The sequence below is a fragment of the Nanorana parkeri genome, unplaced genomic scaffold (genome assembly GCF_000935625.1).
Source record: "Nanorana parkeri isolate BGI_ZX_2015 unplaced genomic scaffold, ASM93562v1 scaffold89, whole genome shotgun sequence".
In the NCBI taxonomy this organism is placed as follows: Eukaryota; Metazoa; Chordata; class Amphibia; order Anura; family Dicroglossidae; genus Nanorana; species Nanorana parkeri.
Window position 1 is genome coordinate 2,450,339 of NW_017306357.1, and position 27,816 is coordinate 2,478,154.

Below are 27,816 nucleotides of genomic sequence, written 5' to 3' on the forward strand. Positions count from 1 at the left end.
GAAGAGAGCAGAGTGAGCAGAGAGATGATTTTATGTGTCTGCTGATGTTCTTTCATGGTGGGATAACACCACTGTAATAGAGAAAGTAGTGACATTTGGCTTGGTCTTCTGTGTGATGGGGTTGTGTAGATCTCATGAGTAGACAGAAATACAAAATCACAGTAGTATATGTATTTCATTTAGGTGGCTGACTGAAATTTAGCTTTAATTTTGTTAACATTTTATTCATAAAATAGTAATAAAGATCTGTTTGAAAAAAAAAGAAGAAAGTGCAGAGGTATAAGGTCCAGTTTCAGTTCTGGTCAATTATGTCCAACCAGCACAGCGTAGTGACCACACTTAACCTATCCATAATACATTGTGTAATCATATATTTCTGTGTGTTGTTTTTCTGACCGATCACTGTTAGAGGCAAAATAACTCTAAAAATAATTTATAGCAGATGTACCTGCTGGGAAATGATAGATCTCTACCATGAAATATCATATCTGAAATGAAAAGCACTTGTTTTTGCAGACTGGAAGATCACCTCGTCTACAGATTTACTCATTATCGTGTAATATAATATAAAAATATAACAAAAGCCAGCTTTTGCAAGGTCCATAAAGATCACATTCCTTATGCAGATTCATTCTGATCGTCCCTCTTTATGAATGACCTGGGGGCAACCACTGTGCACACTAATGAAGGCAAGAGGGTGTCATTAGAATGAGCATGCTGTTGTATGATGAAAGTCTTCATCTGTTCACTGGGCAGCTGGAAAAGGAGAACCTTCATTAGGTGTTATTGTCACAAAAGAAATATAAAATGAGTTTTATAGAGCCATTTTAAATAAAGTGTATGATGTCAAAAACCGTAAATGACAGCAGACATCTTTGTTTATTGGGTGCTTTCACGCCTTTGTTACCCTTTCTTTTAAGTGCTCATGCACATCGAAGCAAATACAGGAATATAGGCATACAGCGTAAAATTGACTCAACAGTGTTTCGCCTTTTACGGTGTCTACGTTGAGTTTTACGGTGTCTGTGTTGCCTTGCTGGGTCTTATGAATCCTTGTTGTAGCCATCCTTACGAGGGAGCCGTGAAGCCCTGGACTGCAAGCCACTCCCCTGCTCGACCTCCTTGGGATTTGACTGACAGCGGCTCCCAAGACAGCGATGTCCATGCAGCATATGCTAGGCACGTACAGTATGCGTGTTGTTGACATGACCCTAAGAGATAATGGGAAATGTAGTCCTGAAGTGGAAAGATATGTGACAATGCTGTTGAGTAAACAGCGTGCCCTACCCTATGGGAAAAACAGGCAGGGCCTTCCCAATAAGGTGGCAGCCTGAGGCTGAGGCTAAGAGCTGGCAGGGAGATGTGTAAGCGCCATACACATCTCCCCTCGCAGCTCTTAGCAACCTGGGATGCTCTGGCTGGCGTCCCTCCCAGCTCTTGGCAATCAGTGACATCAGTGGTTGCCAGGAGCTTAGTGAGACGCTCTGATTGGTATCCTTCCCAGCTCCTGGCAACCAGTGACGTCAGTGAGCTGGGTGGGATGTGGGCCAGAGCTGGGTGATGCACCACCAGGATGCTGGCCAGAGCACTATTAGCATGCACCTCCAGGACTCCATTAACAAACCCAACCCCTCCCCAGACATGACCACCAGCACCCCCTTCGCCTCAGGCGGAAATTATGCAAGGAACACCCCTTAGTTCAGGGATGCGGCACTTTGACAACAGAACTAGTGGATTATACAGCATTGAACTGTAAAGGTGCCCATACACTGCACGATTCTCGTACGAGAATCGCGGGAAATCCCGTGATCGTACGAGAATCGTGCAGTGTATGGAAGGCGTGCGACCGTTTCTACTGTACGGTCGCACGTCTTCCGTCGAACCAGCGTGCTAGAAAACCCGCCGGGAATCGTACAATTCTCGGCGAGTTAGTGGCCTGCTGGTTCGACAACTGCCGAACGGGCCGGTGTGCGCCCGTTTGCAGTCATCATAAGCCCGCCACTCATTGCAGTCATCGTAAGCCCGCCCCTCAGGGGGGCAGGCTTGCGATGATCGCAAGTACGATCTGCGAGAGTTGTAAAGTGTATGGCCAACTTTAGTCTCTGGGGGAAACATTTTAAAAAGTCTACACGCCACAAGTTTCCTTAATGGCCCGGAAAAGATTGCTGCAAATAAAGATGAGTGATCAATACTACTTTAAATATTTTGTGAAGAGAGTAGAATCCAGTATCAGAATGCATTTTGTAAATAGGAATATCCAAAGCCCAAACTTTTTTTTTTTTAGTATAGTTTATCGTAGAGTGTGGTAGCGTTTTTATTTCTGTGTCCTAACTGGGGAGCCCACTCTATGTTCACAATATGACCAGAGCAGGTGATAAGGAATCCCAAATATTACAGTTGTACTGAAATATGGGGAAAATGGGGAAAATGGGGAAAAAATGGGGACAACCATTGTAGTGACAGTTGTTATAAGGGGATTTCCCTTAACATTGGAGAGATTCCCTCTCAGGCCTAAAGTGTCTCTGAGGTAAGTGCGCGTTTTTGTCTTATTCAATCTAATGGTCGCCATCCTTCTGGCGTGATCCAAAGGAAATACACAGCAGCCAAAATCTTGTGAGAGGACACTGTTGCAATGGACTGGAGTGTGCCCAAAAATCTTTCCAAAAGGAAGGTGACATCACGCCCAGCGATGCAGAAGATGGGGGTAAGTTAAACCCCATCTCCGGCAAACAAAAAAGTACCCTTGCAGTGGGGATACCCCCGCACTGGAAGAGTTAGGTGCTCGTTTTTGTTTCGGGGAGGACTGGTATAACGCATATCCTTTCTCCTGCTGGCTCCCTCAGGTTCCATAGACCTGCTTTAGATGTGAGCATGCCGAGGGACATTACACTAGCTGGATTGGATGGGAAGAAGAGGAGAGCACTGACCATCGGGGGAGCGGGGATCAGGTAAGGAAAATCTGCTTTACTCCAGTCCCCTAGACAAAAACGAGCACTTAATCCTTCGCAGTGCGGGGATAGCCTCACTGTGAGGGTACATTTTGCTTTGTCGGCAGATGGGCTGCCCCGTCCTGCCCATCTGCGGACCCCTGTCCTGCCGAAGCTCCTCCCCAGCTCGATAACCAAGCTGTGTGGGGAGGAGGAGACAGGGTGGAGACTCCCTGTCCCTCACTTGCTTGTCACTGGTGAGGCATGAAGACTGATGGCCCCAGTGTTTTTTTTCTTTTTTTTTGATTGGACAGCTTGGATAAATGGCGCTTTGCCATTGATCCAAGCCATCTACAGAGCTCACGTCTCTAACACAGATTAGAGGCTGTGACAATACTCTTGCTTCTCCAAGTTAGGTTACACAAGCAGTGGGGAAGCCCGCTGCTGTGTAACCTAACTACCTGTCATAAGCCGGATGCTGCACCGCCTGTAATTAACAGGCAGAGCTCAGTCCATGACAGGTTACACAGTGGGGAGGCTTTCCCTGCTGTGCAACCTGTAACAAGCCACTCTGAATGGAGAAAAAGCTGTGAGCTTCAGACTTGAAGCTGACAGCTTTTTCCTGCATAATACTAGGTGAGGTTCTGCCTCACCTGCCTCCCCTGACTGCACGTCCCTGGTACATACGTACATGAAATACAGGTTTTATCTCTTTCTGTCTTCCTCTTCCTCTTCTGTTTCTTTTTCCTTTTTCTGCTTGGTGACCTTTGGTAAAGCTAAATTACTTTCAATGTCCAGAACCTGCAATTGATCCAGTCCATGGAAAGCACTTTCTTTTATAGTCTCAGGGGTTAGCAGGTTGAACCTAAAAAAGGTACAAAACAAAGTCACTACCATGACAATTCCTGAAGGTACATTGCCAATTTTATTTTGGCACCTTTAATGTGGTTCATACTTTTAATTCTAGGACTTCAGAAAATAATCCTGAACATGAACTCTAGGCAAAAAAAACTAGACCCAGTTGTAACACATCTATGAAAACTGCCTTAACTGCCAAATGATTTGTAATCATTTTCAGCCGGGGTTATGATCCAGGCATCCATGTTACTGCTGGTTCACACCAGCTGCACGCTAAAGAGTCCCATTTTAGCATGCAGTTGGTATCCGCTGGTTGGCAATGGTGTGTAGCAGTGCCTTGAATTGCAACATTTTTGTAACAACTGTTTACTTATTTTTATATTTATATTGGCAATCTACACTCCAATAAAGGTTCCACTGCGCTGAAGAGACCTCCAGTGCACCCAGAGCGTTGCAGACAAATGCAGCCCGTGTGCACTTGTCTGCACTGTACATCACACCAGCGAAGTCAGTGACCACACCACTGCAGTAAAATAAAGGAATGTGATCACTGGCCAGCCCCTAGCCTTCTGATTAGACAGTGAAAAAAGTATAACTGCACCGAGGGCCCATTCACATCAGTAGTGCACATTATTCGGCAGCTGGTATATACTGGAAAGGAGTGGTGCAACGTTCTGTAATGACACAACCCGATGCACTGCATAGAAATGCAGCATATCCTACTTTCTTTCAGTACACTCCATTGCACTGCAGTGGTGTGAACTAAACTTATAGGACATATGGCACATTTTTTGCCTATGCTTTAAGAGTGCATTGGGCAAGGGTGCCCAGTGCAGCCCAAGGCATAGGTTGTGAAAGAGCCCTGGTGCTTTCTTATTCCTCTTATTTGCAGTCCAGTGGCACCTGATTGGCTTGCACTCCCTCTTCCAGTTTGAGTCCTGTTGTACATCGGGATTACAGGAAGCTAACATAAAAACAAATTAGGGCACTCATTCTAGCTGCATTACAGCTGCATTTTATCATACCATGGCTGGATTTGTTCATATTTGCCTTGAACTCATCTTTAAAATATACTAAATAATATACAACAGCATATATACAACATTCGTTTTTGGCATCTGTTACCTGAGGAAGATCCCTTTTATATTAGGGGTGGATTCAAAAGCACTGTCAGACAATGTGATAATCCTGTTGCTCTGTAGGTACAGGTACTCAAGGGTCTCAGGCAGGTCAGGTGGGACATAAGACAGCTGATTCGTTGACAAATCAAGCAGCTGCAAGACACGTACAACGTTATGTATACATCGGCCTTTGCTACACATTCTACTTTATATAACATATTTCTAGATTACCTGTTTTTCCATTTGGGTCATCCATACACTGTTCAATTTAATGGTCAATGTTGCCCTAAACTGGAATTTCAGTGCTAGGTGAGCCACAGCGCTCACCTCTGAAGACAGAGGCTTCAAGGCCAAATATTTCCATAAGTAGTCTGTGTTGCTGGTCACAAGGCCTCAATGGTGTCTTTGAGCTGGGTCCCCATTTGTAATTTATCTATATTATGGGGAATTGCAGGAGTGTACCATCTTTCATGATCTGGGGGTCATTGAAACCTGGATGTCCAGGCCAAATTTAGCAGGTTCAGTATGCATTGATTAACCTCACAATAACTCTGTGATTATTTTGCCTACCAGAATAACACTAAACTCCGGAGTTAAACTTTAAAAATGCAATCAAGTACCTTAACTATTACCAATGCTGTATCGTATTTGTGTATCACTCGGCTGTAGTTCCTCAAATTATCTCTGAATTGGTGCTGACACTGTCCTTCCTTCTGGAGGGCGGCTACTTTTGTTCCCCATGGTCCCTGTGTGTGTTGTAAAGTAGCCACCGCTCCAAGCTCACTCCCGTGATGGACTACAATCTCACATTTAGTTTACTAATTTGTAGTGAGATTGTAGACTATCATGGGAGTGGGCTTGGAGCGGTGGCTACTTTACAATACACACAGAGGCCATGGGGAACAAAAGTAGCCACCCTCCAGAAGGATGGACAGTGTCAGCATGATAGTGTTTTAAGGTTACAGTAGGCCCCTTGGGATGTGACCAGTAACCACATATGTAGGCGATACTTGGTGACCGAGCAACATTACCTGGAGACTGCTGAGCTCTGCCCAGGCCCCTGTGTAAATAGAGCCAATCTTAAGTTTATTAAAACTTAAGTACAGTTCCTTCAGCTTTGACATCCCAGCCAGCGTATCTTGCGGTATGGAGCCTATTTCATTTTCTTTTAATTTAAGGATCTCCAAGTTTTTCGGGAGCCCATGAGGAAGAGATTTTAATTTATTGCCTGACATGTCCAACGTTTTTAGGAGCCTAAGTTTACGGAAAGCATCCTTGTGTACTGAGCTACTCATGATCTTGTTATAGCTCAGATTCAGGTCCTCAATAATATAAGTTGAGTTAAAGTCGTCCTTGGAGAGGCCAGTGATTTGGTTGTGAAGGAGCATCAGTGTCTTCACCCTGCGAGGAAGTCCTGCGGGTACCTTCTCCAGCAAGTTGTTGTACATGTGAAGAGTGTGCAACTTCTTTAACCCCAGGAAGGCTGATGGATGGATGCCGCGAGCCCTCAGCCTGTTGTTGTGGAGCAAAAGATACTCCAGGTTTTTAATTTGCGTTAAAACATCTTCTGCTATAGATCGAATGTTATTTTTTTCCAAATGAAGTAGGACAATGTTACGGGGTAGCCCGCTGGGAATGTGTGTCAGGCTATTGCTCGATAGGTCTAAGTACTCCAGTCTGTTCAGCTTCCTGAAGAAGAGAAATAATAAAGTGTAAGAAGCAGAGCTTATATTACTGTTTCAAAAGATCAACTTGTGCTTAGCAGAAAGATATTTTAAGTTGAACTTTTGTCATACAGCTAAGTTTGGATTTTAAATACATACATGGGAGGTATAATGGAGATAGAGCTCTGGGTGGAGCTGTATTTCCATTACTAAAGTACATAGGCACGCTACTTTTTGTGCCCATAGCAGCCTCTCATTGGAAATCACAGAACGTTTCCTTGCTTTATTGGTTTTAACTTGACTTACAATACTGAGGGGCTTATTTAAATTGGGGAGCAGATATCAATATACACTTTGCAGGGTTACTTCATATCTTTCTGGCCCATTCACAAAATCCGTGGTACGGAGTCTGCGGTGTCCTACAGAGTTATTTTGTTCTCTATGATTGGAGGAGAGTCAGTCACATGAATTTGACAGGTCATGCGACTGGCTCTCCTCCCACCTTTTTTTTCTCCCTAGCATGTTTAAGAATTTTTACTGGCCAAAATATTTTACATTCTCTTCAGCCACTTTCCATTCTCACACCTTTGCCACAAGACAATAGGCAGACTGCACTTCTTTTGCCTCTTTTAGCTTTGCAGCTTCCTTGGTCACCTGCCAGCTCATTAGACAGTCAGCAGTGTGATGATACAATTGGTTGTTCAATGATCAGGTTGGAGTGGACGGGGTGACACAAGAATTTGCAAAGCATGAGCATAAAATAGGGTTGTTACTTGTCTGACTGCACCGTTCTGCAGATGTCTGGAGTGATGAGTGGAGTGATTTTAGTGGAATTACTCATTTTGCCATCAGAGATAGCGGTAACTCTCAATTTTGCTCACTGAGAAATTTAAAATTGCTTGAAAAAAAATCTACTATTTTTGTTTCAGTCTGTTGTATATCTAAACTAATACAAATGTTGTAAACGAAAAAATAATCTAGCCTTTATTTTTTAAGTGATTTTGTGTTTATTGAGGGTTGTACTGTAGCTTTACGGTTTTTTTTACTTTCCTTAAAAAACCTCAAAATAATTTAGGGCATAAGAACAAGTTGAAAAGAGCTTCTGTAAAGTAGGGTTTACACTGGTAGATTTTGGAACAAACATTCGTATGAAAAATCTTGTCGGAGCTTTTGATAATGCCATCAGAGACTTGACGAATGTCGTTCAAAATTTTGTTTGATTTTCCTTATGATTTAACGGTCAATTTTGGAATGTATGGAGTTTCCTGAACAAAACCACATTCACTGTTAGAAATTTATTTGATCAAGGAAAAAATTCACAACATGCTCCTAATTTGTTCGTCACTGATGTTGAAATTGATCATCGATTTGACCCTATCAACGATTAGAAAGTCGAACGAACGTTCCGAAATCAATTTTCGTTTATTCGAAATTTGTTCATTGTGTACCCTACTTAAACCTCAGGAGCCCCTTGTACCCTCAAAACACCTAAAAAAGGTCATAATTCTATCTTTCTTTTTGATCCAATTGCAGTTCACCAAAATGGCAAATTTTGCTGTAAATTCTCATTTCTGGCAAAATTTTGGAAAAATAGGTCTAAAATTCTCAATTTTGCTCATCGCTAACCACAAGACAAAATCCCATGGCAAAATGTTCTTATATATGTATTTCAATTATGGCTTTAGTTGTTTGCCTGAAGTTCCACAAATCCAACATTGTCCCAGGGAATTGTGAGTCCCCTATGGGACTGTCCCAGCAGTGCGCTCTAGCTCTTTAGCAGTAGACATGTGCAATTCGTTTCTCTGATAAATTTTCGTTTTTCGGAGATTCCGAATAACAGAAATGACGAATGAAAATGAATCCGAATTTCCAAAAAACAAAATTTTGGATTTTTCGTTCGTGGACGAATTTTCGTTGCAGCACAGTGACATTTTAACATTTTTTTTTAATGTCACTTTGCTGAAACGACGGACATGAACACGAAACGGAAACGAAAGTTTGTACAAACTACCGCTAACGAATGTCGTACGAAACCAAATCCCGAAACGAATTGACTTTCGGACCCAAATCCCAAAAAAACGAAATAACGCAAAATCTGAATAAAAACAAATTTTTTGCCAATGCCCATGTCTATTTAGCAGTGTGATGTGGAACGGCCCCCAAGCTTCTGGCCAAAGCGGAGTCACATCATCAGCAAGGCATATGGACTGTAAGTTACACAGAACATACAGATATATTCTTATTAGTGAATATAATATAATACAATTCAGAATTTCACGCTCAGCTAGTAACTAGGCAGCGGGCACTAATTCTAGTAAATATCCAGAACGATACATGAATAAACGTAAATAATGTGCCACATGATTTACGTTTTATTCTTTTATTATTAGTGAATATGTGGAGTTATCAAAAGTAAGACGACTCCTGCCAACTTATATATATATTTTTTTTAAGTTAATTTTTTACTTTTCAACACCCCCAACAAAGAAGAAAATACAAATGTATGTAAACATTTAATTTGAATAAACCTTGTTTAAAAATGTTCTTTTCTTTAATTATTTACATTATTTACATGAATCCAGCAATTGCTAAATGTAATCCCTTCCCGTGATTTTCTCTGTTTTTGTATGCACTATTTTTTGGAGCTGCATAGCAGGCAGTTATAATCAGGATAGGATGATTCAAGCAGTCGATTCCTTTAGATATACACGGTGTTTCCATGTGTGTTCACATCACTTATGGCACCCAGTAAAATTTAGAAAGGAGGGCAATGGCAGAAGAACATAGAAAGTGTAATGTTAAAAATATGAGTAATGAAAGGTCACAAAGTATAAAAGAAGAAATGAAGCATTCACAATGAATTCTGTTACTGGAAAAAAAAAAATACTGAACTTTACATTTCAAAGTCGCCAGCATGGCCGAAAGCTGTGTGTGCAGCTGTGCTGATAAAATGCTCCACTGATGGCTCCCATTGCATTGTGCCATACTTCACATACATAGTGATTGTGGACGCATGTGAAAGGCTTCTTTTTTCACACTATGGACAGCTCATGCAAGCATTTTGCAAGCATAAGAAAACATGATAGATGATGACTACAGCAGAATTGATGGGCTGATTGACTGGTAGATGGTAGATTGGTAGATGAGCCCTAACAGTATTTAAGATTATAGGAAAATACAGCTAAGTGTTACAGTGCTATTTATTTATAATGTTGTTGTGTAGGAGTCAACAAAGCCAAAATAAAAAAAAAGTTGAAAAGGGGTGGATGAGCACACCACTTGATGGATAGAAGCCCAGTACAACTCATCTGATGGGATTTACTGATTTACTTTCCACTATTGTCTGGATAAAGCAAATTATTTTGAATAAGAATCCACTTAAATAAGAACTCCGGAAGAAAGCATTATTATTAACCCTTTCAGTGTGGCTATACCTGCACTGCAAGGTTTAAGTGCTCATTTTAGTCTACGGAGGAAAATAACAAAGTTATACTCATCGGATCTACTGAGCCGGCTTGCTCTTAGAACGCTCCCTTGAGCCTCTCTCCTTCTCTGCTGCAGCTGTCTAAGGTCCCGTAAATCATCACGTTCCATACACATTATATAAAACGTGAGGACTCCGAGGGACATTCTATTGCTGCAGTGTACGGAGAGACAGGCTGAAGGAAGCGCTGTCACAGCCAGCTGGCTCTGAGGATTAGGTGAGTATATCTTTGTTATTTTCCTTCCTAGACCAAAACGAGCAGTTAACCCTTGCAGTGCATGGGTCGGCCCACTGCAAAGGTTAACAATAATTTTCCCCTGCATTAAATCAAAGTGTACCCCATGCATTTGGGCTCCTGATGGAGACTACGTGTGGTTGATTTAGCACACATAGTACAGACATGGTACACTGTTGTCACCATTATGAAACCAACCCTGAGAAATGCCATGCAGCATTTGCTGGAGTGTATTAAGGGCTCATGCACACAGATGGCTGACCCCTGGGTAACGTAAATTTCTGCAACAGGTGCTGCATACAGCCTCCCATAGAAGTCAAAGGCTGTATGTGGGTAAACGCCAGTAGTTGCCATCAGCCACGTATGTGTATGGACATAAATCCCTGGACAGAGAAAACCTGTGCCCAAGGATTTACATCTATACACATAGGTGCTTGTATGATAGTACTGGCGTTTATACGCAAACAGTCATTGGTTTCTATGGGAAGCCAATGGCTGTATGTAGCACCTGTGGCTCCCTGACGGGAGGAAATACACCTGAAATTACACTCTATTGGCTCAGCCACCCATGTGCATGAGCCCTTAGACAGGAGGTGGTGAGATGTGATAAAGGATAAAAACAAGTATCTTACAGAAAGAAATGGCAACTGTTTATACGGTTATCCCCTAGATTGCAAGTGTTGCACAAAAATTGCTATATAATTTTTAAAAAACAAGCCGGTAGCAATGTCACTTGCATTAAATTGTGTCCATTCACAACGCAGCATAACACAACAACTGTGGACCCCTGAAACGCGTTGGTCATATACCGTTACCTATTGTCAAGATAAACTTTTATTGGACCTGACACAGTACAAACCTGTGGCACTCTCATCCTTTGACATACGGTCATTTATACCCAAGGATGTTGTTCATTCATAACCTCAGATATACAGCCCTATAAATTTTCCATTGAGAAGAAATTCAATGTCATTGTCTCACCCAAATGTCTCATTGTTCATCCCATCATTTGTTAGAAGATTGTGTTGCAGGTAAAGCTCACGCAAACCAAAAAGATGACTGAATGCTCCTTCTGGAATAATTTCCAGCTTATTGTTCTGGAAGATAGAGGAATATTATACTTTAGTATAACATGTGAACCAAACAGTTTTATATTGTACTCAAAGAAAAACCCTTGTAATGTAGTCTAGAATCCCTACCAACTGTCCCTCGCCTGGAACCGACTCCCTCCCATTTTTTCTTCTCATTCGTCCTTCTTTTTGGCTTGATATATATTTAGAGCTCTATAAAAACGCACTTTTACTGCCGAAAATGTAAAACTACACTAAACCTTTCCTCCAACCTCTGTATTGTTGTATCTGTTATTTTGAAAATCCAGTATAAAAGAAGAGCGATGGTGAATAAAAAGCTCTTGTTGGTGTAGCCAGTCATTTTGTGTGCATTAATTCTTCATGGGGGCATGGCAGTGATGCATCCTTTCCATATAAATTGTATGCTAAAAGAAGTCCCTCTTTCTCAGTTCAGAAAGTTGGGAGGAACGGTATGGTATGGTCTACTTCTTCTATTAGACAGCTACACAATGTTTTCTTGCTGACCATAACTTTCTCTATGGTGTCTGCATCCCCATTTTGTGTACAGCCAAACAGGCACAGGAATTGAGGGGGGAAAAATGGAAAGCAGACATTTTAACTTCTTTCTCATTCAAATAAAAAACTATTGGAGTCTGAAGTTAGTTTTTAAGTAGGGGGGAGCTTAGGTTTGGACCAAACCCGGCTTGTACCTGAGCTCCTCCGAATACAGAGGGAAGCTCTTTCCTTTTCTGAACATTCCTGTTTTCCAACAAGATTGTGCTTCATTTGTGTACCTTCAGGTGCAGTTTGTATAATGCCAGGGGCAGGTTCCTGGGAACGTACTTCAGGAAGTTACTGGACATGATAAGGATCTCCACGTTGTTTGATTGGTTGAACATATTGTCGGGTAGACCCGCGTCTGTCAGTTTATTGTTGTGCAGATATACGGACCTGGTAAAAGAGATAATGCCATCATTTTCAAGGTGGTTGTAGTACAAAGGTCTGCAATTTCCCATTTCTCATGAGATATTCCACTAGACTACCTAAAATGTTGAATGGTGAGGAGATTTGAAGTACTGGAATGGAGGAGAGGTAGGAGAAATGAGCCACTAGAGATGTGAGTATGTGATGCTGTCTTCTATTGAAGTGAATTGCTGGATTTAAACCTTTAGAGACCTTACAGGGTCTCTGTAAAGACTGTATTTTAATGACTGGGTTAAGATCCACTTCAGGTTCATAATTACAATACCTAATAAAGACATAAAAAGCATAATAGAATGTTGTCTTTACAACCCTCTTTAATACAAATGAACATGTCTGTTTTATGTTTATATATGTATGATAACGAAATACATTAGTGAAAATGTTTAAAGAGACCCTGTCACCAATTTGCAAAATTGCAGGTAAAATCATAAATAAATCAAGTATTTTTAAATGCTTACATGCAGTGTTTTCCCTTTCCATAAATGATTTATATTCACTTGCCTCCTTTTTACAAAACCCAAACCGACTCTCCCACTGAGTGACCTAGGCAAGTGCCTCCTTTTTACAAAACCCGAACCGACTCTCCCACTGAGTGACCTAGGCAAGTGCCTCCTTTTTACAAAATCCGAACCGACTCTCCCACTGGGTGACCTAGGCAAGTGCCGCCTTTTTACAAAACCCGAACAGACTCTCCCACTGAGTGACCTAGGAGGAAAAATATACAGTAATACCTTGGTTTACGAGCATAATTCGTTCCGGAAGCATGCTTGTAATCCAAAGCGCTTGTATATCAAAGCGAATTTTCCCATAGGAAATAATGGAAATTCAGATGATTCGTTCCACAACCCAAAAATATTCATGTACAATACAGTACTGTAATATAATACTCTACAAAATATAAAAGAAAAATAAACCAATTACCTGTACCTTCGTGGCTGGTGTGAGGGGGACAAGAGAGGAGGATTATTGTGTAGGACGACTTTCACTGTCACTAACAGAATCACTGCTATCTCTTGACTCAATGGAATCTTTTTCATTTCGTGAAACCTTAACAATGAATCTATCCAATATGACGTTGCATTGTTGTTAAACAGACTCATCGCTCGCACTGCTACAGCCTTATTCGGGTGGCGCTTTTCTACAAAATTTTGCTCTTATTGCAAGACATTTGCTTGTATATCAAGGCAACATTTTTCAGAAATGTTTGCTTGTCTTGCAAAACGCTCTCAAACCAAGTTACTTGTAAACCAAGGTATTACTGTACTGGCTTTAAAGGAGAACTATGAGGTGAGTGCTTTTCACTCACCTCATAGTTCTAGCCGACCTGTGACAATGAGACTGTCACAGGTCGGCTCAGTAGATCGGGAGGTGAGCTGTCACGGCTCTCTGCCATTACAGGAGAGGGGCTGGATTCCCCCCTCCCCGCTCCGATCTGCCAGCACTGACTGGTGGAACGGACGGGGGAGGGGGCGGGTACAGCTGGCTATGCCTCCAGATAGGCAGAGCCAGCTGTCAGTCACGCAGCTGGGCGGATCCCGGCATGATTGTCGAGATCCGCTTCAGCTGCGGCATCTCAGTATACCGCAAGCTACAGCTCGTCGTATACTGAGCCTGAGACATTGTCAGGGAAGGGGAATCCAAAATTTTAGAGATGCCATAAGAGCAAGAGGTGAGGGTTATTCATTCAATGGGGACAAATATACTGCCTGTTTTTTTAATTTAAAAGCATAAAACAAAGTACAAAAACATTTTGGGGTTCATTTAAAAAAAAAATCTGTCTGGCTATATGCTCCTAGCACCCCAGATGGTCCAGACAAGTATCAGAAACTCCTATGCTCTTTAGCGCCATCTAGGGGCTCTAGTGCCATGATGTGAGCACCAACTTTTATAAACGAACCCCTTTAAGAAAGGCTTATGTATGTGCACACATATAACAGTATCACATTTCTTGTTTCTCACCGTAGATTAGGTTTATAGCCAAAAGTCATTCCGTAGATTTTAGTTATATAATTGGCTGCAAAGTCCGCACTCATCAGTGTGTTTGGGAGGAAGCGGGGTGCCAGAGTTAGCTAAAAATTAAAAAAAGGAAGAGTTACTTGATACAGGTTTTTATATTTTTCAATATGAGTACCAGATATGAGTTTTGTAGGTACATGGCAAGTTAATACCCAGGCGACAATTGGAGTCAGACACTGTACACTGTGTGTGCTTACAAGCTGTAAAGTAAGGCACAAATCCCGGCCCTATCGCTGCTAATCGTGAGCTTCAGCCTGGAACTCCTTTTGGCCAAACATAACACGGTTTGGAAGAAGGATTGTTGGAAGGAGGCTGCAAAGCACATCCCAACTTGTTATCTGGCCTGAATCTCGGTATCATTGCCGAGCCAGACCTTGGCTTTATGAATTCACTAGAAAACCTCCCACTCTAAGGAGCTTTCTGTAACTCAGCTTGTTCTTTACAGCCTCAGCATAGCATTGAAGATTTAGAATACAATGAGAAGAAGGTCTACATTATCAACTTGTACCTTGGAGCCTATTTCCAGGGAAAAAAATACCTCCCTTTGCAGTGGAGCTACCCTACACTGCAAGGGTGAAATGCTCATTTAGGTCTAGGGGACCTGTGTAAAGTACTTTTTTCTTATCTGATCCCCGCTCCCCCGGCAATTGGTACTCGCCTCTCTTCCCTCCCTTCGGCTTGTGACCTTGGCATCCTTACATATAATGAAAGGCTATGGGTCATGAATAGTATATAATGACCATCAGAGCATAGGGGGCTGCCGGTGCAAGTCTTGGAGCCTAAGAGAGCAGATCAGGTAAGTTAAAGTCCATTACCTAGATACCCTAGATATAACCGAGCAGTTTACTCATGAAGTTCTGGAAGAAGTTTTTTTCCCCCGGAAATAGGAATTAAAGAGACCCTTTTACCAGTCTAGGGATCCACTAACACCATTACTGGTATCAGTATTTTATGTCAATACTGAGTATTTGGGGAGAGTACACGTACGTGCCGAAATGCTCCGATACTTACCTCGATAATGGAACTTCTAGTGAGAAGGAGATTCCCTTTTACCAACAGTGCCACAAGGGAGCATAAAGTCGGCTTCCTGGCCAATCAGGAAGCCAGGTAGCACGTCATGACCCGCCTCCCGGCTTCCTGATTGGTCAGGAAGCCAGGCTCCCTCGCAGTGTCGCGAGGGAGCATGAAGTGTTCTTTCTATTGAACACCGGCTTCCCAGGCAATCACGAACCCAGGCAGGGGGGTCATGATCCGCCGCCAGGCTTCCTGATAAGCCGAGTCCTCTTTACCTCGGGATGTCGTTATCGGTATTCGGTATTGGCACGGTATCGGTGCATCCCTACACCAGACCATTCATTTCAACGTTATGCTTCCCATAAGATTATATGTGCATTTTATGTATTTTATGCATGTTATTTACCTGTAAATGCCTCCTTTGCATAGACAACAAAAGACCCAAGACTCCTGTTGCTGGATGCTGTCATCTTGAATGTGATATATATAGTATTCCCTATTGTTTCTCCCAAAGCAGCTACATAAAAGGTTATGAAGGGAGGTGAGAGGAGGGGCGGAGGAGCTGGACCAAACACAAAAAGTAAAAAAAGACACTCCCATTACAGAAGAGGGCTATGACATGCAAGGAGGTAGGGGGCTGTGCTAGGGAATTGACTCTTCCTGTAGTAGCCAAAGTTTCCAGCAAGTTCAAAAGGCATATTGCTAGTGTATAGAAAAATTATTTATGTAAAGGAAAAACACTGCAAGTAAGCATTTTAATTTTTTTTTCCTGTTCATTTACCTGCATTTTTAAAGTGTATCTAAACCCTAAAAACGAAAAATTTTATATAATGCAGCTTTCCAATCTTTGTGGAAAATTATTATTAACCCTTGCAGTGGGGCTACAACGGCACTGCAAGGGTTAAGTGTTCGTATTAGTCTAGGGATGAAAATAACAAAATTATACTCACCCAATCCTCGGAGCCTCAATCCTCGGAGCCTCTCTCCCCCTTCGCTGCAGTGGTCTAAGGTCATCACGTCCATTACACTGATTATTGGGCGTGAGGATGCCGAGGGACATTCCATTGCTATAGTGAGGAAGAGAGGCTGAGGGAAGCAGGGCCGGCCTTAGGCCTTTAGGCGCCCTGTGCGAGAAAGCTTTACAGCGCCCCTCAGTGACCACACCCCTCAGTGGCCACACCCTTTAGTGGCCACACCCCCAGTAACCACACCCATTTATCACCCATATTTTTGGTAAAATATAAAAAGCGGGGTCACGTCGGGTAAATAAACACCAAACATAAAGCGCTGTGACAGTCGGCCAGCTCCAAGGAACAGGTAAGTATAACTTTGCTATTTTTACCCCATGACCAAAACAAGCAGTTAACCCTTGCAGTGCAGGGGTAGCCTCACAGCATCACCTGATGCACTAATGCTAAGTTGGAACAAACCTGGAATAAGTATGCTAAAAAAGCTGGTGTAGTACAGCAACCCTTCCCCCCCATTGCATTTTTGAAGCCCCCTGAAAATCCAGTATGAAAGAAAAAGTAGTGGTGGAAAAGAATCACTTGAGAACTTATCCAATCATTTTTAGCATATTAATTATTTTTGGTCTGCATTACTGGGGGTGTGGCAGGGGTGTCTTCTTTGCCTTTCTCAGTTGTTGTAAGGTATGGTAACATGAAATGGGAGAGGGAAAGGATATTGGTCAAAGAGGGACAGAAATACAGTCTCAGCGGAGGTTCTATACCTTCTCCATTCTATTCTTAACTACAAAAAGGTTTTGACTGGCTTTGTGCTGTATCTGGTTGTCCAAACACCACACTGCCTGCTGGCCATACTGATGTAAGCTCAAAATGTGTAAGAAGTAGGTTAGCAAGTCAGCTATTAGAACCCACAACTATTCCAAAACCAATAATGGTTTTGGGCCGTCGTTTTTACATGCAAGCTCAATGTTTCCATTTTGTTTCCAAGAACATGTGCAATGCCAGGTCTGGGTTGTAACAGCACATTTTAAGAGGGTTAAAGCTTGCTAATTCAGTTAACATTGCCAAGCTACGAACCCGGCCAGTTCTCATGGAAATGAGCCTAGTGCTTATTCTTGCTAAAAATGTCCCTCCGTGGCTTTCTCAGGTTGTCACTTTTTTTTTGGTTCAAAACACTTCAGTGGAGGAGAATGTATAAAAACTGCTGCCATGGGAATGTACTGCCAATCTGGAAAATGCTTACCTCTTTTATCCTGTTTCATGCATTTAATGATGGACTGTGACTATTTTCTTTCATTTGTGACCAGTACACTGCATGAGGTCTGTTGGATCAGAAAACTCAGGCAATTTTGACATATATGGGTTCTATATCTGTAAAATCTTCAGCTATTTTCAAGCTATAAAATAGCGTAGTACTTTCTGACCTCATTGTGAATGTTGCTTATATCACACATTCTGCATATGACTCTGTACCTTACACACATTTCAAATCTGCTCTTACTATGGGGGGCATTTATCAGTTCTGACGGCAAGACAGATTGTGCAATGTCGTACCTCGAATACAAAATACATTGTGACCCACAAACCCTCTACAAAGTTTGAAGTCCGCAGTAATCTCTATGCAATAATAAACAACCAAGATCAGCACTGTTTAAAGGAGAACTATGAGGGGAGTGCTTTTCACTCACCTCATAGTTCTAGCCGACCTGTGACAGTCTTATTGTCACAGGTCGGCTCAGTAGATCGGGAGGTGAGCGAACACATACTGGATTGCCCGCTCCCCGCTCCGATCCACCAGGGGGGGGGGGGGGGCGGGTACAGCTGGCTCTGCCTCTAGATAGGCAGAGCCAGCTGTCACTCACGCAGCTGGGCGGATCTCCACATCGATGTCAGGATCCGCTCCGGCTGCGGCGTCTCAGTATACCGCGAGCTGTAGCTCGCGGTATACTGAGACTAGGGTGACGGGAAGACGCTAGTTTGTGTCCTCCCGTTACCCTAAGGAGAACTATGGTGAAAAGCCCTGACCCCATAGTTCTCCTTTAAGGACTACAATGGCCACCAGCCGGCAGCAAGATATAAACAAAGAATTTTGTTAGCAACTAAAATCAATTCAGTTGCTAATGAAATTTGTTTAATGTAAAAATTTCTATCAAGCAACCGTAAAAAAAAAAAAAATGGAGGACATAGTATGTCCTCGATTTTTTTTGCTGGTTGCTTGAGAGTTCCTATTGCTTGAATGTCAGATAATGAGGAGTTTACTGTAGTAATCCAGTATTCAACCCAGGTGAAATACTGTATATAAGGGAAAATATCTACAAACCTGTTTTGCATGAACTAAAAATATAATAGAATTTCTTAAAGGAGTTGTAAAGCCCCAGCATATAATGTCCTGTTATATCATCAACATTGTAATAGGAATACAGTTGTGTTTGATAATGCAGTTAAAGCTCACTAGAAAAAAAAATCAATTTTATGTAGTGAATGCTGATCAGAAGTCAGATAGCACTTATGGAAATTAAATATAGAAATACATATTTATTTTTAGCTTTTGATCATAGATACCCTTTAAATACATCACAGCTTACTGAATAGTTAACCTAATGGGATGAAAACCCCATCTGACAAACCTAAACTAAGCCTCATCCCTTGTTCAGAAAACATTACAATAAATGGGCTGTACTCAGTCCTGATGGTCCTACTGTCCTATGTGTGTATCCAATAGGCCCCCTTCCTAGAAACCTATGTGCTCATTCTCCCCCTCTGTGTTGTGTTCTATCACTTGCCCTATGAGTTTGTAAGCTCCATTACATTTTTAGGCAAAGTACATGGCACCTAGTTTGTTGTCATTGGGTATGTTTGTTGTTGTATGGCCTCAGTTGGTAGTCTTATGGCAGACCCGTGCTTCTGAAAGGGCCTTTTATTTGATCTACAGTCTTTGCAATGCCTGTCAACGAGACCTTAATGACAACAAAGAGACCCAGTGTTGTCCAACTTTAATTTTTAGTGTTTGAGAGGGCCTTTAAGTCCACTGCTTACTGTTTATAATTAAAAAAAACAAGCCAGTAGATTCTGTGATGTTCATAAGAAAAAATATTTGAATATTAAAAAAAATTTCTTAATTTGAGAACTTATCATACCTTGTTGTTGGCTAGGTAGAGGTAACTAAGATTTTCCAGCTGTTCAAACATGTCATCAGGGATTCCTTGGGGAAAAAAAGGAAGCAATTTAATTATTAGCATAATAGCCATTTAAACATGATTTAAACTGCATGGACTTATGATATGGTGTCTTAAAGGAAACCTGCGCTAAGAAGAATATGCAGGCTGAACGATTGTGGAAATATTGGTTATCTGGTGGCTATGCTGACCTTACGGCTTTAGTACTTCTTGAATCATTGTCAAAAGAGCATTAATGAGTTGTGACTTTGTGGCTGAATACTTCTTCTGTTTGAATGACTAAGAAAGCATAAAAGCCTAACAGGACAAATACTCAAACAGGAGGACAAGAATGGTAAAATGGGTCAATTAGCTTTGTCCTAGAAATGTCATGAATGTGTTTAAGTTCTTAATGGCTTGAAGCCCTATTAAACCTGGCTTACATTGGCTCTCTCATGCCAAGCAGCAGCCCAGCTTTTCCATAGTCTATGACAACCTTTCTCAACGATGGTGCCATGACACCCAGGTGTGCCTTCTGGCCTTCTCGTGGTGTCTCAAAATGTTGTGGTAGTGGGACTGTAATGTGAAGAGGGGAATGAAGACTGAGGTGAAGGGGGCTCCCAATGTAAAGGGGAACTCTGATGTGAAAGGGGGGACTCCAATATGAAAGAGGGGCTTCTGATGTGAAAGAGAGGTTCCTGATGTGAAGGGGGCTACTGATGCAAAGGGTGACTCTGATGTGAAGGGGGGTGGGATCTTGATTTGAATGGGGCTCTTCCATGGGGGAAACCCACTTTTGTTATGTTTTTGCATGGGGTCCTCCTTAAAATCTATGACAGTTTACACTGGGGTGCCTCAAGACTTTGCATATTTTTAAAGTGTGCCGGACTGAAATAAAGGTTGTTAAACGCTGGTCTGTGGTACTCTATGAGCACTGTTGATTGGTGCACTGTTCAGGGGAAAGGTGTGTGTGTGTTGGGGTGTCAGGCTGAGGGAGATGCGGGTCACTCTCCAGATTGCAGAACATGGCTATTTAACTCCTAGCTACAGCTACATCTGATTTATTACTGCGTATGCAGCCTACACTTCAGTTAGCTACCTGAATTTGACAATGCATTATACTGTAACACTCAGACTGTCGGTCAAATAGTGATGTCAATCGCCAGGCTGTGTGGTTTGGCAGGGCTGTGTAAATCTCAGGACTGGTTGTACAGAAATACAAACCCATTTGGCATGTAGAACAACTTCCGTATATGTATTCAATCTGTGTATTTAGCTTTATTTGGATACAGCCATCCCTGCTATGCATCTTTATCTGTTGCATACGTTTCCAGGTCCCCTGCAGGCTAACATGATAACCTCGCACGTATAGTAAGTGTTTATAGACAGTGCTGACAAATATGTATACTGTCATTTCCATTGTTTTTTGTTTTTTTTTTTACTTCTCTTACCTCTAGAAGTAAGGCGATTGTTCTGCAAATTGAGGGTCTCTAATTTGTAAAGTCTGGTCAGATCCTCAGGTGGAATCTCTTGTATCTGGTTATTCTGTATAACTTACAAGAAAGAAAGTCAGCACAAAGCATAGAAGTGCAGGGTGAGTGCAAACAAAAGATCACCTATCAGAATATATTAAAGAGGCCCGGTCGCCAGACCATTTCATTTCAACAAAAATCTTCCCATAAGATGTATTTACATTTAACATATTTTAAACTCTTATTTATCTGTGTAGACATACAAAAGCACTCAGACTGTTGCTGGGCACCACAATCTTGGATCTGATGTCAGCAGCCATAGCAGACTCAGAGCTGTCACTCAAGTGACACTCTATAGTATTCCCTTTGCGACAGTGTATCCAGGGTTCAACAAATACAATGCACTGGATATGAGCGGCAGTTAAGCAAGAGAATGCAATGCTCTCTATAACAAGGGAAGGGAGTTAGGAAATACCCCAAAGCCAGGGTGAAAATCCCGTAAAACTAAGGTAGGCAAGACCTGTGTAGAGGGCAAAGGTACTGTACATGGAAAGCAAAAGACAAGCCATGCAGTCCTGGGAACAATAGGAAGGGACTAGACCTACTGGTTTGAAAGGTAAGTGCCAGAGGTGAGGGGTAAAGTACCAAAGGGGCCAACATGTATGGGAGGTGATAGAAACAAAAGTAGAACAGTAGGAGGGAGGGTTGAGGGTCAGAAAGGAGGGGGTGGGTGAGGTTGACACAGACAGCTCCAGGGATAGGGGTACAGAGAGTACTAATGGGGAAATGGAGCCATGGAAGAAAAGAGGAAAGAAGGTTAGGATGGAGGAGTGAAAAAAGAGAGGAGGGAGGTGACCTATTTTTTTTTTTTAACAAGAAGAACCCAAGACCAAATATAAAGGTAGAACAATCTGAAGCTTCAGTAAAACTCCAAGCAATAGAAAGATAGGTCTGCACGCAGAGAAACATGCTCTAAAGTAAAAATACATTAACATCATGTAAATAATTCACTGTACTGAAGAACGTGGTCTACCAAGTATAAGATATCTCAGTGCAAGCTGATCCCTATTTCAAGAATTTTCTAGTGCCAAAAAGACAGTGGACAAAGACATTTCTCATTGATATAAACAGCATGAAATAATTATAATATGTGGAAGAATTGAAACAAATCTCATATATGAGACAGGATACTTTCATTCATATAGACCGCATGCCTCTTAACCATTCAGACCTGCAGAGATAGGTGGTTTGTAAATTCCGGGAGGTCCATTGGAAACTCCTTCAGATCCACTCCAGCACAGTCGACTACCCCTTCCTGCGTGCAGGTACAAGCCTTGGGACAATGCAGTGATTTAGAGGTTGGTTTCATGTCCTCCAGTATACTGTCTGACCAATTATCATTTTCTTCTTCTTCTTCTTCTTCATCTTGTCCATAGACTCCAACAGAGGAGACCAACAGCAGCGTAAAGAGAGTGGGAACACAGGGCCTCATTTCCCTGCAGAGAAGGTGGAAGAACAGTAGATCATTTTCTGATGGGCCAAAAAGTGTAACAATATAAGAAGGACATAAGGTAAAGGGATAAACATTAGCATCATGAATTCTACTGGCCTTGATCCTGTAGTTTGATCATCTATGTGTCTTTCTCGACCTATGAGATATTCTGTAAGTCTGTTTCTCACTTTGCTACCACTTCTTTACTTATGTGGTTTTAGTCTGTGTCATGGCTTCTCCATACCTCTCTCTCGTGTTCCACCCTGTCCCCACCAGCAAGAACTGGTGCATCATCTGAACTTGGTCTGACTGTTCATGTACAGTCTTTACTGACTTGATCTCCCAGCCCCTGTGTCGTTCTGTGTATAGACTTTGCCCTCCTGACCTTGTATTATGGCTGACCTATGTAGCGTTGCCTTTAGCTTTTCCTTCTGTATGAGAATATATACCTGCTCCCTGTATAATGTTTCCCCCCAGTTACAATTCTGCCTAATTCTTTATCTTCACTTTGCTTGCCTAAACCTGACCATTGGCAGCAATTTAGGGGAACTTAGATTGCTGCCAATGGTCAGCTAAAAAGCCAAGCTAGACACGTCATTTTCACAATCAGTGTCTGTGTTTCATTTTCAAAGCTTAACTGAACAAACTGAAGAGAGAAGCTGATCGGTTGTCATGCACAGATGCTCCAGTTTTTGTCTTCTCCAACTTTGATAGATTCCCCTCACTGTATATATTTTTTTTTTATGGAAACAGTGTAAGTATCTGAATTTCAACTCTTATTAGCCTATAGCAAGAGAATCCACACATGGAGCCAATCAGTTGTACAAGATGCAGTGCAATGAGCAGGCAGATAGAAGGACAGAGCAGAGTGACAGGGAGATGAGCACATCAGTGTGCTGCTTCTCATTTCCCTGTTCAGTCACAAGCTGGAGGGTAGAGAGGGGATCTGTAAGTGAAAGCAAAACTACATCTGCCCACGATCTGGTCCCCTCCCCTGCCAGGAAGGGCTGCGTTGCATGGCAGAACTGTGTAAATCTCATGTCTCGATGGACAGAAATACAAGTTTAGCAGGAGTTTAGCTATAACTAAAATAAGACAGTTTTTTTTTTAAAAGAAGGTTCTCTGTAACAATTTTGGCAGTAATCGTCCTCTGGATGTTTGTCTTTTCTTCAGGTACCTACAGAGAGTACAGATCTAATTATTATTACAATTGTGATTATGATCAGCGGGTCAAATTGCACAAAATGCAGAGAGGGATGATGGTTTGTATCAGTCGCAGATGCAGTCTATCCACGTAGGTTGCTATGATTTCCTCTGAATATTCCCAGCTGTTTTACTAATCACTATTTCCAACTTTCTTGGCAGAAGTTCAGGAGGAAAAGTAAAAAAAAAAAAAAAAATTGGCTTGCTGTACTTCATATTGCTCTGATGTTTGACAGACTCAGTGTGTGAGCGGTGCTGGTGGTTCCACTGCATGCTGCGACCTCTAACAGACACGGAAAATACACAAACTAATCTGATTTTTACATATCTGTGTCACTATATGGTAATCACAGTGACAGACCAGAAAACAACAGGACAGCTAATGAGCTCTTTCAGTAAACGGCATGGCGGAAAGAATCAGAATGTGATGTAGACTTACATAACGGCACTTTGATGTATTTTCAGTGCAGTAATGAAAGTCTTTTGAGTTAGTGGGTACTATATGGCTGTTACTATAAAGACACAGATGACGTCCACATTCACATATGTATTTTACAAGCCTCCCTCCCAGACACAATAGGGATGATTTATAAATCATCTGCCTGACATACGCTGGCTGAATGCGTTTGCACAGCATTCTCGCCACTAGATGGAGCCAATAAGTGTAGGAATTTCCTATGATACTTGGCTCCATCTTGGGGCGAGAATGACTTGAGAATGGCCTGCAGCCAACTTATGTTGGGGTGGGTGATTTATAAATTGCTATGATCTCTAAGGGTGTTATTCACTTAGCTGCCGAAGGCAGCCGATTGAATAACCGAGCTGAATGCTGTTCGACTACTCATTTCAGCCTTGTACGGATACATCGGCTAAAATCAACCGTACATCGGCTGCCTTTCGTCAGCCGAACATGCTCTGCATGTTCGGCTGAACCAAAGCGCAGAAGGAGTTTGACTCAGCCGATTCAACATTTGGATTGGCTGAGCCGAAGCTCCGGCACCTCACTTGCTGCTGTTCGCCCCTTTTCTCATTGGGGCTGAACGGCAGTTCAGCAGCATTCGGCTCGGCTATTTTGCTCGCTACCTCAGAGGTAGCGAGCAGAATAGAAAAAAAGTTACATGAATTTTAAAAAAAATGTTAAAAAATTATTTAAAACATTTAAAACAATAGGAACATTTAATTTTGTAAAAATATTTTTGTTAAAAATAAGAGAATAACGCCAACAAGACCGCACGTGATGAACTCCCGCTGCATAAAGGCACAGATGCCAGCAAAATAAAAACAATTGGGCGGAGCTAGCGGTGACACCGCTAGCTCCACCCAACTGTTTCCTATTGGCCGGCACCTGCCAGAGTCTTCTAGCAGGTCCTGGCCAAAAAAATAACAACTGGGCAGAGCTGGCCATGACGTCACGACCGGCTCCGCCCAGTTGTTATTGTTTAATGACAGATCACCATCCCCAGGGGATGCTGATCTGTCATTACAATTGGGTGGAGCGAGCCGTGAGATCACGGCTGGCTCTGCCCAGCTGTCATTTGGGTGGAGAAAGGTCGGCCCTTCAGCCGACCGCTCCGGGTGTCACTATAGCTCAGTCGAGCCAAAGCATATGCCTTCGGCTCGGCTGAGCCGCTTGACTGCCTTTTGCCTCTGTACGGGCTATTGTGAATAGCTCGTACCGCAGCCGTTCGTTTTGACTGAACCAAAGAAAGGGCTCAGGTGACCGAAGCGAGCCAAAGGATCAGCCGAATCTACGGCTGGATCCTTCGGCTCAGTAGTGAACAACCCTTTAAATCATAGAAATTTCCTTTACTCCTCAGCTCCATTTAGTAGCAAGAATGCCTTGAGAATGGCATTTGGTCAATCTACAACAGGTCAGATGAATTATAAATGACTACGATATATAAATCATAGTAATTTCCTAAATAAGGAAATCCGTACTTCCTTCTACCAAATGAGCTAACAGTTCCTGCACTACTTATAGTATTAGATAAGAATGATAAGATTGGTTTTCATGCATGTTCGTAGAACGTGGGTAGACTCTGCAGGCAAGAATAACCCTTAAAATGAACAATATACAATCATTTTCTTAGAAAACCCCATTTGTCCATCACCCTCCTATGTCTATGTATCCTAATTAATACATTCTCTGTTTAATCCATCTTCACCCTATCGAAGATCATCCATTTTCATGGCATACATAACAAGAGAAGTTCAGACTTGTAATAAGTATCACCTGTGCATATGTTTGGAATTGGAACAATACGAATCTTTCTACTTTGATCACCTGTTACTCTTTACGGTTAAGGAACGCACACATGCATACGCTCAGTTCCCTCATCAACACCCTGTTACGTCTGGTGACCACCCAACTTTCTCTGAACTCCCCTTCCTGTGCAAGCCCCCTTTTATTGTCAATGTGCCCCCTCTTCCCCTTATCTTTGTCTCCTATTCACCACTCCCCCTTCCCTCTCACCTTGCTGAGATAGAGATGCAGGAGCATTCAGGGAATCACTTTATGCCATTTCAAGAAGCCTTCTAATTGCAGCCTCCCAGTAAACAGGCTCCAGCCCAGATGTGGGATGGGGGAACGTCCTGCCTTCCCTGGCAGATGTGAGGCGTTTATGGAAATGTCATGAAGAATGAGAGGGGGGAGGAGGGGAGTCCAGCGTGGAAGCCAGATCCGCTCATGACTGATTTTGGATGTGATTTTATACGAGGGGAGATCTGAAGGATGGAACATTGAACGGGGCCTCATCTTTCTGTGTATGTCCAAACAAAGCTCTTTCCTAATACATCATTCTACTATACATGTAATCTTGAGTTCACCAACCTGCTCTGGAAGTGAAGGCAAAGGCATGACGAGTCTAATGCTGCACTTGTTCAAGGAATGCGATGGCCAGACGACTTTAAATGTGGAGTTTTTTATTATTTAAATGCAATGCATAGATGAACTGCACTTGACTGCTCAAAAACAAACAAACAAACAGATTATTATTTTATTATCTTGTATTATTTTATTCTTTTACCATATGTTTAATTAATTTATTATATCTTCATCTATATTTTATTATTCTTATAATCTAAATCCTGACACATCACACTGTGTACTGTATTCTACGAGGGACATTTCATTCAGTTCTATGGGCACAGTGGGGTGCAAGGCGGTTGTTTCGTGTCACATCCCGCTGTGCTGAAAAAAAGTAAGACATGCCCACTGTTCCCATAGAAATGAATGAAATGTCACTTTTAGTATACAGTACCAGGACCAGGATTATAAAAATAGGTGTGAAAGGTGTCCATCCGTGAAAAGGCAAATTGCCTCATGTTGCGTTGGGACGCATGTGGTGTAAATGAAACCCTCACACCGGCGCAACTTTGTTAACTTTGGGCGGCTGTATACATTTTATTGCAAACATTTCGGTAGTGCATTGCATTTGTTAAGTACATTATAATATTCTAAGCTGCTTATGGACTTTGCTTATAGGGACATTTTTTTTATTATTCATCCACATGAACGTGCGCAGCCACATAGCATGCATGTCCATGCAGAAATCCGCGCCCTCGAGGGACAGGCAGCTGCGTGTTGCTGCATGCAGCTGCCTGTAAAACTTTTTGACAGGTCACAGTGTGGGATTTTCCCTACTTACTCTGTTCTGTATGGAGGGACCTATTGAAGAACATTCGATCAGAGGAGAGAATACACTAAGAACATTTGTTTTTGCCCTATTCTCACAACAGTTGGTTATTTCGCACACAACAAATGTACCTGCCGTTGCGCTGGACAAAAAACGTATGCAATTTTTGTTAATTAGACCCCTTTGTATAAATGTCAGATGTGATCTGCCAACTTGTCTGAGGATTCTCTGAGATCACACTGTATCCAAAATAAGTATTAAAAAAGGTGATGAGGCAAAACCCTAGATTCTAACATAAGGAAGCAAATCTAAACTTAATTAAAAAAATGGAATATACTTCAGCTTACCAGCCATTAGATGTGGTGGCTGCATTCGGTTTCCATTTTTTAGGCTAAAAGGTTTGTCTGCAAGTAGAGGAAACTATCTGTTGATCCTGTAAGAAATCCAGTGTCCTTGTAACCTCCTGTGCACTTTCTCAGCTATCTTTGTGAACTACAACACAATGTTTTTCTATGTAATGG

The 27,816-nt window shown here is 42.1% G+C and overlaps 1 protein-coding gene across 1 annotated transcript; it reads right to left on the bottom strand.

The window, feature by feature from the left end:
- Positions 1-386: 386 nt before the first annotated feature.
- On the bottom strand, positions 387-26,249 carry PODN (podocan). The gene is made up of 11 exons (XM_018552464.1): positions 26,134-26,249; positions 22,197-22,461; positions 20,945-21,038; positions 19,476-19,540; positions 14,303-14,412; positions 12,154-12,310; positions 11,271-11,386; positions 5,938-6,595; positions 4,911-5,059; positions 3,615-3,792; positions 387-756 (listed from the first exon to the last, which is right to left on the bottom strand). The coding sequence occupies exons 2-10, from the start codon at positions 22,455-22,457 to the stop codon at positions 3,633-3,635; spliced, it is 1,770 nt and encodes a 589-aa protein (XP_018407966.1). The 5' UTR covers positions 22,458-22,461; positions 26,134-26,249; the 3' UTR covers positions 387-756; positions 3,615-3,632.
- Positions 26,250-27,816: the final 1,567 nt, after the last annotated feature.